A 12,894-nucleotide genomic window follows, 5' to 3' on the forward strand; every position below is an offset into this window, starting at 1 on the left:
ATCAAACTTTAGAATCTTTCTGGGATGCTAGGTTGTTTTTATTTCTTTTAAGTGAGGATGATTTTCCCCCTCCCCATGCAAGAGCACTAACAAATAGCATTCCCCACCTGTAGCGTGAATGGCTGCAGCACAGTCTACCATCTCTGGCTCCTACCACCTCATTATTCCGCCTGTGTAGAGCAGATCTAATGCTACCTACATTACCCAGTGTGTTGAGGTACTGCCTGCTTTGTAGTAACTTTTTCTCCAATGTAACCTTTACAGAAGCGTGGGAGGAAGTAAGATCCATCGCAGATGCTGGCATCAGAATGCATGCTGGGGGAGTTGAAATGGAAAAGATCTCTATTTCAAGTTTCATATCAGTTAACTGTTTATTTCTTAACTTATGCATTATTTTATTATCATCTTTTAATCCTGCCTTTCCTTCAAGGAGTTCACAGCGGCACACATGCTTCTCCCCTGCCCTAATTTATCCTTACAGCCCCTTGTGTAAAGTTGGCAAGGCTGAGAGATGCTGGCTTGCTTTATGGCAGAGTGGGAATTTGAACCCGGGTCTTTCCGATGAAAAGAACAAACTAAAGTCTAAGCTTTGTACAATAAACATGACTGTAAATTATTATTGTTCCCGCTAACAGCAAACTCAGGTAGCCGAGTGTTGACAAGATTGGAGCCAAAACAGGGCCAGCCGAAACCAACCAAGAGGGAGCAGCTGTTCTGGTGATCCCTGAATTATGCACAAGTACAAACCTCCATAGGAGGCAAAACCCACAAAAAATAACAGCCAGACGAGGAAGGACTCAGCATCCTTGAAGGAACACAGAATGTTGAGGATCAGTTGCTAGGGGCATGTGAAAAACCATGAAAGGCAAGGAATGACCTGCTTAAGTCCCTTGCAACTTATAGTATCCTGGGTTGCTGGATATAGCTGGGTTGCTGAACAGCAGCTCTCCTGTTGGGTGAGGAAATATTGCAACCTTTCATTTCTCCGAAATCCACTTGGGGCCCCAGTGCCTGAACTGTTGGCATCGGTAGCTGTCTCAAGAAACAATGGGGGTGGCTCATTAAGCTGCTCAGCTGAGGTGAGGAAAGAGCATGATGTGTCCCTCAGAAGAGGTTCCACCCCTTCCCTGAGACCTCCAACACCTCAGTGCATGAGTACCTATATAGAATTGTCAAGTATTTTCTTCGTGGTTTTCAGTTTGGTAACATGATGCAACGGCGTTCTTCCGATGGGAAAGCACTGCTGTTTCAACAACCGACTCATAAAACTCCATTTCAAAGCAGTTCCCCTTAAAGGGCAGCCGGTGTCCGTAGTATACTTTGTGACCCATGACACATCTCTCTATCTTTCTGCCAGTCATAAGCATCACCAGTCACACTTTAAGGTAGTTTTGTTAATATTGTGATTAAAAGAATAACAATTAAGGGTTCATTATTTCCCTGCTGCACCTACATTTAAACCTACAAAAAAGAGATTCCAAGCACCAGGAAGAAAATACCCCTCCTTGCACAGGCCTGCCGTTTCTTCATCCTTTTCATTTTTTAAAATGTTGTTTTCTTTAGTTTTATGTCCTTGCTATAGACAGTGCACATCTACTGGGGGGGGGGGACAAAACAAATTCAAGTGGGACTTGGATTTGCCTTGTAGTTTATAACCTTCTATGTAATAAGGCTACTTCCCCATTCATCAGAGATGGGAAATGTCATGAAGCATATACAATCCACTGGGCAGAAGTGATTAACACTGACTGACTGAATTGTGCCCTTTACTTATAGATAAAACGAGGCATCAGTAACATTGCGCCATATTATGGAAATAAGACAGACTGGCAATAAACAAAAATATAAGTCTTTATGGGAGCGCAGGCTTTACTGTAGTTACTGAAATCAAGAGGACTATTTATCATTTCAGATGTGCCTCAATTATGTTATTGACAAACAAATCTGATCCATTATGTTTGAGATTCTCATTTCTGTTCTCCCCCAAAAAATAATGATAAAGAATCAACCCACTTAGTGAGCACAGGGCATCCAATTTCCTCACCAAACTTGCCTACGATTAAGACAAGTAAGTTTGTGTCCCTGTGTGTGTACCGTGTTTCTCTTCTCTTGCAATGAAACAAGAATGTTGAGGATGCTAAATGAGCTACAGCACACCATTTTCAGTAAGCTCAGCAGGGTTTGCCAATGTGGTACCATTCTGATGTTTGCTGCATGTCGGAGTCTAACAATATCTGGAGGGGATCACATCGGCTGCTTCTGCACTACATATTTAAGAGATTCTAGAAAAATGCATATCCTTCTCCCATGCTATACTTATTTCAAATTCAGCACACCTCAGCACTCTCATGATCTATGGGAATGCCCACAATCAAGGAGATTTGAAAGGTACAGTATGGTTTCTGCTTATAATCTGCGGCTGCTGCTGCTCGCGTGAGTGTTGGGAGGACCGCTCCCTCTCCTGCCAACTCCATCCGGCCTAGGGGGCGGGGCCTGCACTCACCGCCACAGCATAAGAGGCCTGAGAGAGGCCTCCGGGACACTGCTGCTGTTGCTGCTTGTGTGAGTGCTGGGAAGACTGCTCCCTCTCCTGCCAACTCCATCCGGCCTAGGGGGCGGGGCCTGCACTCACCGCCACAGCATAAGAGGCCTGAGAGAGGCCTCCGGGACACTGCTGCTGTTGCTGCTTGTGTGAGTGCTGGGAAGACTGCTCCCTCTCCTGCCAACTCCATCTGGCCTAGGGGGTGGGGCCTGCACTACCACTACAGTTTAGAGGCCTGAGCAGCTACCGGCAGCAATGGACAAAATGGTTTTAAATGTTTTAATTGCTTTTAATTTGCAGCATCTTAAATGGTGGTTGTTGTTTTTTATAATATTATATTATTTCATTATTTTATTTTTGCTTGGGGTGGGATAAGCATTTAGTCAGCGCTATTGTTTCTTTGTTTTGTTTTATTATTATTATTCTGTTAAATTATATAGTTTGTATTTTGCTTTTTAAGGGGAAGGGTCATGGCTGCCTGGGAGTGGGCCTCAGCCAATAGATTGGGTGGGGCAGGTTCCACAGGGGGGGATGTATTGGGACACCCGATCTCAGTGATCACGGGCAGGAGGAGGAGTTATGCTAAGACCAGACCATGTCATTACCGAGGAGGCAGGTTTAGTCGTTGTTTGAGGACTATCCCTGCCTCCAGGTCTGGTCCTGACCGGAAGGATACAGTAAGCAGCAAGGGAAACCCACATGACCTGAAAGTGTTGCTGTGCAATGCCAGGTCAATGATGAATAAAACCACTGCCATCCACGACCTGATTGTGGATGGAGGATTTGACCTGGCATGTGTGACAGAGACCTGGTTGGATGAAGCAGATGGGCCCGTCCTTGCCGCTGCTTGCCCACCAGGTTTCTCTTACACACAGCAACCCAGGTCATGTGGGCGGGGAGGGGGGGTTGCAGTGATTTTTAGGAAGTCATTAGTCTGCACCAGGCGTCCTATTGGGAAGACCCAGTTTTCTGAGTGCATGTTCTGGAAGTTGGGCAATAGGGGCAGTACAGGATTCCTTTGGTGTACCAACCTCCCCGCTGCACCAAGGATTCCCTGCTCGAGCTGCTTCAGGTCATGGCAGATGTTCCCCTGGTGACACCTAGCTTGGTTGTCCGAGGGGATTTTAACATCCATGCCGACACGACCTTACAAGGGGCCGCTCGGGACTTCATGGAAAGCATGGCCTCCATGGGGCTGTCCCTGAATAAGTTTGGCCCAACTCATAGCCGTGGACATGCCTTAGACTTGGTGTTCACCTCTATGGATGTTGATGATCTGACACTAACTAAAAGCAAAACAAAAGAAGTGCCATAGTCAGATCACTTCCTGGTGCAACTGGACTTCTCCGCAACCCTTCCCCTCTGCAGGGAGGTGGGACCGATTTGGATGGTCCACCCCTACCACTTAATGGATCCAATTGGCTTCCAGAGAGTGGTAGGGGATGCTTTATCCCAAGTTGATGGCCTTTCAGCTGATTCCCTGGTGGCACGCTGGAATGTGGAGTTAATCAGGGCTATTGACTGTCTGGCTCCGAAGCGCCCTCTCCGATTGCATGGAGCCCGGACAGCCCCGTGGTTTTCCCCGGAGCTGAGGGTGATGAAACAATAGTTGAGACGGCTAAAGCGCCAGTGGCGGAAAACTCATTCTGAATTAGACCGGACACGGGCTAGAGCTCAACGTCGAGCCTACCAAGTGGCAACGGCGACGGCAAAGAGGGCCTTCTTCGCCGCCTCCATTGCATCTGCAGAAAACAGCAGCAGGAGACTTTTTCAGGTGGTTCGCAATCTATCGGAACCACCTGTACCACCGGGGCCTGGTAGGGACCCAAAGATCTCCTGCAATGCTTTTGCAAAGTTTTTTGCAGATAAAATCCCTCAGATTCAGAAGGAGGTAGACTCCACCGTGGGAGCAGGGCCAGGGCGGGAGAGTGCTAGAGTTCTGTCTGGTCCTGTTACATGGGATCAATTCCAATCTGTTACCTCCGAGGATGTGGACAGGCTGCTTGGACAAGTGAAACCGGCCACCTGTCTCCTTGATCCTTGCCCATCCTGGCTGATAAAAGCGAGCCGGGAAGGGTTGGGTGATGGGCTCTGCGGGGTGGTGAATGCTTCCCTCTGTGAGGGAGCCTTCCCAGACCCGCTGAAAGAGGCGGTCATTAAACCGCTTCTTAAAAAAACATCTTTAGTCCCAGCCAATTTGGCCAACTATCGCCCAGTCTCAAATCTGCCATTCTTGGGCAAGGTGATTGAGCGGGTGGTTGCTGAACAACTCCAAGCATGCCTGGAGGAAACGGACCATTTGGATCCCTTCCAATCGGGATTCAGGCCTCACCATGGGACTGAAACTGCCTTGGTCACGCTGGTTGATGATCTCCGGCGGGCTAGGGACAAAGGTGAGAGTTGTTTCCTAGTTCTGCTGGATCTCTCAGTGGCCTTTGACACCATCAACCATAACATCCTTCTGGACCTTCTGGGAGCTGGGGGCACTGTCATACAGTGGTTCCGCTCCTTCCTCCTGGGCCGTGTCCAGAAAGTGGTGGTGGGGGATGAGTGTTCAGACCCCTGGGCTCTCACTTGTGGGGTGCCTCAGGGTTCTGTCCTCTCCCCCATGCTTTTTAATATCTATATGAAGCCGCTGGGAGAGATCATCAGGGGGTTTGGACTGGGTGTTCATCAGTATGCAGATGATACCCAGCTCTACCTCTCATTTAAATCAGAACCAGTGAAGGCGGTGAAGGTCCTGTGTGAGTGTCTGGAGGCGGTTGGAGGATGGATGGCGGCTAACAGATTGAGGTTGAATCCTGACAAGACAGAAGAACTGTTTTTGGGGGACAGGGAGCAGGTTGGTGTGGGGGATTCCCTGGTCTTGAATGGGGTAACTGTGCCCCTGAAGGACCAGGTGCGCAGCCTGGGAGTCATTTTGGACTCACAGCTGTCCATGGAGGCGCAGGTTAACTCTGTGTCCAGGGCAGCTGTCTACCAGCTCCACCTGGTACGCAGGCTAAGACCCTATCTGACTGCGAACTGGTGCATGCTCTAGTTATCTCACGCTTGGACTACTGCAACACACTCTACGTGGGACTACCTTTGAAGGTGACCAGGAAACTGCAATTAATCCAGAATGCGGCAGCTAGACTGGTGACTGGGAGTGGCTGCCGGGACCACATAACACCGGTTCTGAGAGATCTGCATTGGCTCCCAGTATGTTTCCGAGCACAATTCAAAGTGTTGGTGCTGACCTTTAAAGCCCTAAACAGCCTCGGTCCTGTATACCTGAAGGAGCGTCTCCACCCCCATCGCTCAGCCTGGACACTGAGATCCAGCGCCGAGGGCCTTCTGGCGGTTCCCTCATTGCGAGAAGTGAGGCTACAGGGAACCAGACAGAGGGCCTTCTCGGTAGTGGCGCCCTCCCTGTGGAACGCCCTCCCATCAGATGTCAAAGAGATAAATAATTACCTGACATTCAGAAGACATCTTAAGGCAGCCCTGTTCAGGGAAGTTTTTAATATGTAACGCTGTAGTGTTTTTAACACTGATTGGGAGCCGCCCAGAGTGGCTGAGGAAACTCAGCCGGATAGGCAGGGTATAAATAATAAATAATAATAATAATAATAATAATAATAATTTACATAAACCTCTTAGAGATGTGTGTGTGTGTATACATACATTAAGTGGTATATAATCATTATAAATAAAGTTATTAATGTTTTATCATTCCCTTTATGTCTGACATTTGGGTGTGAGGCTGAATATTTAAGTAGCAAAAACAGTAGCAGAAGGAGGAGGTGTCAATGAGCAAGCCAGATGAGAAGTCACAGAAAGACAAAGAAGTGCTCATATTTTCAGGCTAGGGGTTTCATCCTTTGGAAACCAGAGTCTCCAGACTGGGGGTGGGGTGGAGCTTACGAGAGGGGGGGGGGTTCTAAGGAACAGACTCATAAGGCTTCAGTTCACCTGCAATCACTAAATTGGACCAGACAACAATCGGGTTGTTCACAGATTGCTGGATGCTCCGATTCAGGGGTAAAGGGCGGAAAGCTGTGGGACTAACACAAAACACCTCAGATCTGTGCCTAGAAAGAACGATACAAGCAGAAAACTGCTTGGACTCAGGCAAAGTGAGGGAGAGCCCATAGCTGTTAATCATGGTGCTATCCATGGTTCTGAAGCTACTGGTTTCCCTCAAACCAATGAGTTTCTGATATGTAAGGGTCAGAGCAGCATGGCTTGCTGAACTGAACAATGAACAGGAGTGCAGCTCCAACTTATTCAACCCTAACCTCTAACTTTGTGATATGCATTGTTCAGCCAAGTTCTCTATTTTTGTCATTTTCTATAATGATACATTCCTAAAAGGTAAAGGTACCCCTGACCGTTAGGTCCAGTCGCGGACGACTCTGGGGTTGCATGCTCATCTCGCTCTATAGGCCGAAGGAGCCGGCGTTTGTCTGTAGACAGCTTCCGGGTCATGTGGCCAGCATTACTAAGCCGCTTCTGGCAAACCAGAGCAGCGCACAGAAACGCCGTTTACCTTCCCTCCGGAGTGGTACCTATTTATCTACTTGCACTTTGACGTGCTTTCAAACTGCTAGGTGGGCAGGAGCTGAGAACGAACAACGGAGCTCTCGCCGTTGTAGGGATTCGAACTGCCGACCTTCTGATCGGCACGCCCTAGGCTCTGTGGTTTAGATCACAGCGCCACCTACGTCCCTTACATTCTTACCTATGGTTTATTCCTATATTGTGAACTTTTATTCATGTGTTTTTTATATTACAGTATTTTTTTAAAACAAACAAATGTGGACTATACTTCTGACTTAGCAAAACAATGATCCCAAGTTACTTTTTAAAAAAGAGGATCTTAAGTCCAAACAACCTTTTGGTTCTTAATGTTCAATGATATGAATAAGGGTTGCATCAAACTACGGAAGACTAATTTAAATTAATGTGCCTAAGTTAGTTATGCTTCAGTGGATCTACTAGCATTGGCTACAGCCCTATGTTTCTGACAGCAATTAGCAGTGTGAGAGAAATAGTAAGTTTTTGGGCTCAGCCATTGCCATAGGAATAAATGTATAAACGATAAACACTACAATTTGCTTATGGAGCCAGACCTGTATTTATTTTTATTCTTTTGAGAAAATCACAGTTGCCATATACAATCAGATGGTAAAAAGAGAAATACTTACATGTGTCTTCACATCACCATCAAGGATCTTGCTATTTCTTAGAAACTCAGCTACACTCCCCTTTATGATTCTATCAAAGGCTTCGACATACGGTGCTACATCTGCGGGAGAAGAGAACTTCACTAGATCTGGCTGAGAAGGTTCATACATTTTGAATGCTTTGACATCTAAGATTAAAATCCAACACAACTGGAAGATGTTTCATAGAAGCATTTCTACATCAGAAACCGAAATAGCAGCATGTGATTTGAGTGCTGGCCTGTGGCATTTATTTATTTAATCATTCATTTTATCAAATTTATGTATGTATTAACTTTATTTCCTGCCCTTTCTCCTAAGGAGCTTAGGGTGGAGAACAGAAAGCAATAAAAATAAAATAAAAACGTATTTAAAACAATTCCAATACAGATGCAGACTAGGAAAGATCAACTACTTAGGCCTTTTGCCCCTGAACTGTTTCTATGCCAGCTGATCATTATAAGAACTACTGTTTAAGAACCGGCACCCGAGTTTGCTTTATTCCTCTTCCCCACATGGCCCCTTTCCATTGTGTGTCATTTTTTAGATAGTAAGTCTGTAGGCAGGGCCTGTCTTGTTCTAACTGACTGTATGTAAGCCACTATGGGAGTCTCTTTGGCTGTGAAGAGCAGGGTACAAATGTGCTAAACAAACATAATGTGCAGGAAATTAGACAGATGTCCTTCTGGGCTTTTCTCATAATGGAGTCTTAGATTAATAACCATGAGTACTGTCTTGAGTGAACTGTATTTGAATGCTAACGTGTGTGATCCAGTGTAAAACAGAAAGTATTTTGAGAGGGTAAAATGATTGTTTGTTTGTTTGTTTAAATTTATATACCACCCTATAGATCTGCAGGTCTTAGGGCAGTTCACAGAATAAAATCAGAATATAAAACCACAAAATACACAATCAAAATAACAACAACAACAACCCAACAACCCCCAACACATTTTAAAAGGAAATAGGATGCCAATTATTATTATTTTCATCTGAAGATCACAGGGTGGCTTACAATATAAAAACACAAATGACAATAACCAATGGCTTCCCATTCTTTTCATTTGCAGACTCTCAATATTACCTGTGAACAGGCTGTCTGTTTTGTATCATTCTTTTCTCTCTCCCACCTTTAAGCTTAAAGAATTTCTGGGCTTCCATGCATCTGACAAATGCATGTTCTCGCACAGCCTTTCCTTGCATCATCTTCCTCTATAGGTACCGTATTTCATGTTGAACAAAACAATTTCCGTTTTGTGTGTGTTTTGTTTCTTTCTTTTAAAGCAGGTGGCAGGCTTCACGGTGAGTTCAAATGGTAGCTACCAACTCTGCTTCCCACTTTCAGGACTAACTTCTTGATTTATGACAGCATGTTTTAGATTCCGATAAACCACTCTGTGGTTCTGCAATTAAATCCAGTTTTAACTCAAGTAAGAGAGGGAAGGCGCTGTATTTCATCAAATCCTTGGGAAACAGAATGAGGTAAACCAAAGAGGGTAATTCGGTGGTTGGAGCTGTATGCCGGTTTGTGAAAAATGACCACACATATATGAGGCAAGGTCACAGAAAACAAGGATACTGAGCAGTTCCAAAAAATGTCATAAACATTTCTCCTTCTTGACCTTCTTTCTCACTGCTGATCAAATTCTCTTTTTCCCCTCTTTGCTTTCTCCTCTTTCTTAACAGATTCTGCCACTTTTTCTTCTCCTCTTCATTCTTTTGCTTCTTTGACATTTTTCTGTCATTAATTCCTACTTCTACTTTAGCACAGCTGAGTGTCTTTGGCATAAGTCCAGCAAGTTGGATGCCTGAATGCACTAGATATAATAAGCTTAGGCTCAATATCTTGAGAAAGGGGTTAACCGGGTGGTTTTATTAATTATCAGTTACAACAAGTTTTCCACTGAAGGTTCTTCAGCTAGTCAGGCTCCACCCCTCACCCCCTTTCCCCAGGATTATCTCTAAACTCCCATCCCAATGCTTCTTGTGAGGAAATGTCTCTAAATTACTACAGTCGCTATACTGTGTAGACTTATGTTTTCTTTTCTTCTGTTTTTCCTTTTACTTGCTGAGCAGAACTCCTTTTCCTCTTTGACTTTTCATGCCTCTTCTTGTTGCCAGTCTGTTTTTCACTCGTTCCAGTTTCCCTATCATCTCAGTCATCTCCTTATTTTTGTTATAATTTCATTTCCATCTCTTCTTCCTTTTTTGGGTAGAGTGACTGAAGAAGAAATGTACTTTTGTACAGCTATATTATTATTATTATTATTATTATTATTGAATTTACATACTTGGAGGTCTCAGGCCAGTTCACAGAACAAAATCATAATATAAAACCAAATGAACTAAGGTAGAATTTTAATACATTTTGGGGAAAGACTGATAAGCCAGATCCTTGACATTTGGAGATGCCTGGTAGAATATGAAGTTACCCAAACCTCCACAAGTTTGTGGCACTGGTGGGTTAAAAACAACACAGTTCCAGTGGAGAATCCCCTAACCACCAAATTCTGGCTTCATAAGAGGGATTTGCCTCAGGATGGGAACAGGGAAGGAAAAGGTTAAATTCTACCACTCCATGCCTGCTGTGATGCTAGTAATGATCAACCCCTCCAGCTATGTGCATGTAATGATGCCAGTGCATTATTTAAAGGCTGTGTGTTAAATAAACATATGCTAATAGATCTAGATTGGTTTTGAGAGGTAGGAGTGCTGGATTGCAGCAGTGAGACTGTGACTTGTGCAATTTAAGGGGAGCTGCATGGGTAACAGTCAGAGCAGGAGGTCTGTTAGGAAATGCTAAAAACTCTCAGGCCTGGCTCTAAGCCCAGGGTTACTTCCAGGTTATTTCTTGTGTCTCCCCTTTAAAAAGCGAACAAAGACATTTTGATACATTTATCTGTGCATTCACAAACTGTTATGATAAGGCAAATGAACGAATGCTGTGAAAATTGCGCTAAAATATGGCTTACAGCATCATATCAATGCACGTGGAGATAGTTATAATAACTTTTGAACCAATGTATTGCTGTGGTAAGTCAGAATAAGCAAAACAAATAAAAGTAAATAATAACGAGGCTTACATTTGTATGCAACATTAAACACATACAGAACACACTGTACAGAACAAATCTCAGGAAGTTAGAAAACAGAACCAGTATCTCTTCTGCTAATTTCTATCTGATTCAGCAGTTATTCATTATAAAAAAACAACAATCGAAACAGTAACACTGAAAGATCAATAGACACTTGAAACACTGGGTTGTATCAAATGGTGTACCTCATGCTGACAGAAGACTCTTTGATCTAGTGGAGACTTCTGTCAATGGACTGGGGAGGCCAGTTTCCCCAATTCCCTCTCCCATCCTACAGTCCCCATGGTGATCCAATGGGTTCCCCCCTGAAGATGATTTTGGAGCTGCCTGGAGACCACTGGAGGAGAGGCTACCATCAAAAATTGCCTGCCTTTCTATTCCACTGATGGATGTCTCTGCTAACTCAAAGAGCCTTCTGTTAGTATAAGGGACACTGCTAAATGCAATCCATCGACAACACATTTAATAGAAAAATCTTTTCTGTGGTCCATTAAATTATAATTATAATTAAAGCTGACATCGGCCATTTTCTGTCTGAGCCCACAAAATATTCCTTATTGCTAATTTAAGAGCTGGGTGGGGGCGGTTGGGAATCATCCAGCTTCTTTTAGAACAAATGCTACCAGCACATGGCATTTAGTAGTTCAGTTCCTAACATTTGAAATTATGAATATGGCTTCTTGAAAGACGGAACCATACCTCCATTGACACCATTGACAGTTCCACATTCCATCCCAGCAAGCCTGTGTGAATCTGAGAGCAGAGATTCAAGCCGAACCACAGCATTCTCCAACCTCTCAATCAAAGCCATTTCTGCCATTCTGGAAAAGCTAAAGAAAGACACAAATAATATTAGCTGTTTCATTTCATGTGTGAATTTCAGAGAACTGTATCTCCTTCATGCAGTTAACAGGTACTATCATAAAAGCTTCTGTGGTTTTTTTATATCATGTTACAAATATATTTGGCTGTTGTTGCTTTTTTTAAAAAAGGATTTCAACAGTTAACATTTGATTTCTCTTATATAACATAGAAACAATCAAATATCCCGCCTTGACCAAGTACTATAACCTCTGTAACTTATTTCACAAATTTCACACATTTCACATTTTTTATGTAAGGTGGTGAACACTTTAGCCTACTAAGTGAAGGATCCCACCTAGACATGTTAGTCTCTAAGCATCGTCAAATATGCAATACTAGAACTCTTACTTTTTTTAAAAAAAAATTCAAAATAAGACAATCATACTGAGATGTCATCATAGCACTAAGTAGATTGTTCCATCAGTGCAGTGCAAGCAGTTCTGCTTATCTAACATTCCCCTCTCTCCTCCAGAGCAGGTTTGAGGAGGGGGGGGGAGGAGTCCCATTGCAATAGTAGGAATCCTTGTACAGGCTTCCACTACTGCAATGGGTTAGTTGGATACAGCCCTTAAGTCTTTTCAGCTGAAGAAGTGGCACAGCAAGAATTAAGCCCTAAGGCTGCCACCCTAAACACATTAACAGGGAAATGCTATTGTGAGAGTGTATGTGGGGAGAACCCATAGCAGAGCAACCGCCACGTCCAAAACCTGGCCAAGTAACTGCTGTTGCTTCTTCTTTTCTTCTTTCCACCCCTCCACCCATTAACTGCAATGGGAGGAAATGAGTTATGCCATTTCCAGGGCTGATGTAGTTTCAAGGGTTGTTTGGGTAGGGGGAAAGAAGAGGCTTAGCGTCCTCTGGTTCCATGGACTCCCACAACGTGCACACACCCCAAATGCCACATTTTAGCATCTGCCACTGGCAGAACACCTTCACCAGGATATTCATGCCCAGAGTGTTTTCCATGAGTGTACCAAGGACCCCCAGTGGAATACATGCCATCCCACCAGAGGGTCTTCCGCTCAGAAAATGGAGCAGCACTTCTGCCCCTGACCTGGCTGCATGTTGGCTATGGTTACTCTTCCATCTCTGTTTAGGAAGGATGCTCCCATAATTTTTCTCCTTTTTGTTCATGGTGCTGGATTAATCTTTAAACCAGAAATGGGAGAGTTGAGGCACTGTGGCC

At 44.3% G+C, this 12,894-nt stretch overlaps 1 protein-coding gene across 2 annotated transcripts in view; it reads right to left on the minus strand.

Annotated features, from left to right (window-relative positions):
• Positions 1 to 12,894, minus strand: part of CAP2 (cyclase associated actin cytoskeleton regulatory protein 2) — a 43,358-nt gene that overhangs the window by 24,851 nt on the left and 5,613 nt on the right. Inside the window, exons 2-3 of one of the 2 annotated variants that reach the window (XM_082234511.1) lie at positions 11,544 to 11,674; positions 7,732 to 7,832 (exon numbers count right to left, since the gene is read on the minus strand). In XM_082234511.1, the coding sequence (XP_082090637.1) occupies positions 7,732 to 7,832; positions 11,544 to 11,664 (222 nt within the window). In that variant the 5' untranslated portion in view covers positions 11,665 to 11,674. Of the gene's footprint in view, positions 1 to 7,731; positions 7,833 to 11,543; positions 11,677 to 12,894 lie in introns of those variants that run through there. The other variant, XM_082234513.1, reaches the window with a different exon arrangement.

Source organism: Podarcis vaucheri (assembly GCF_965113315.1).
Source record: "Podarcis vaucheri genome assembly, chromosome: 8".
NCBI lineage: Eukaryota > Metazoa > Chordata > Lepidosauria > Squamata > Lacertidae > Podarcis > Podarcis vaucheri.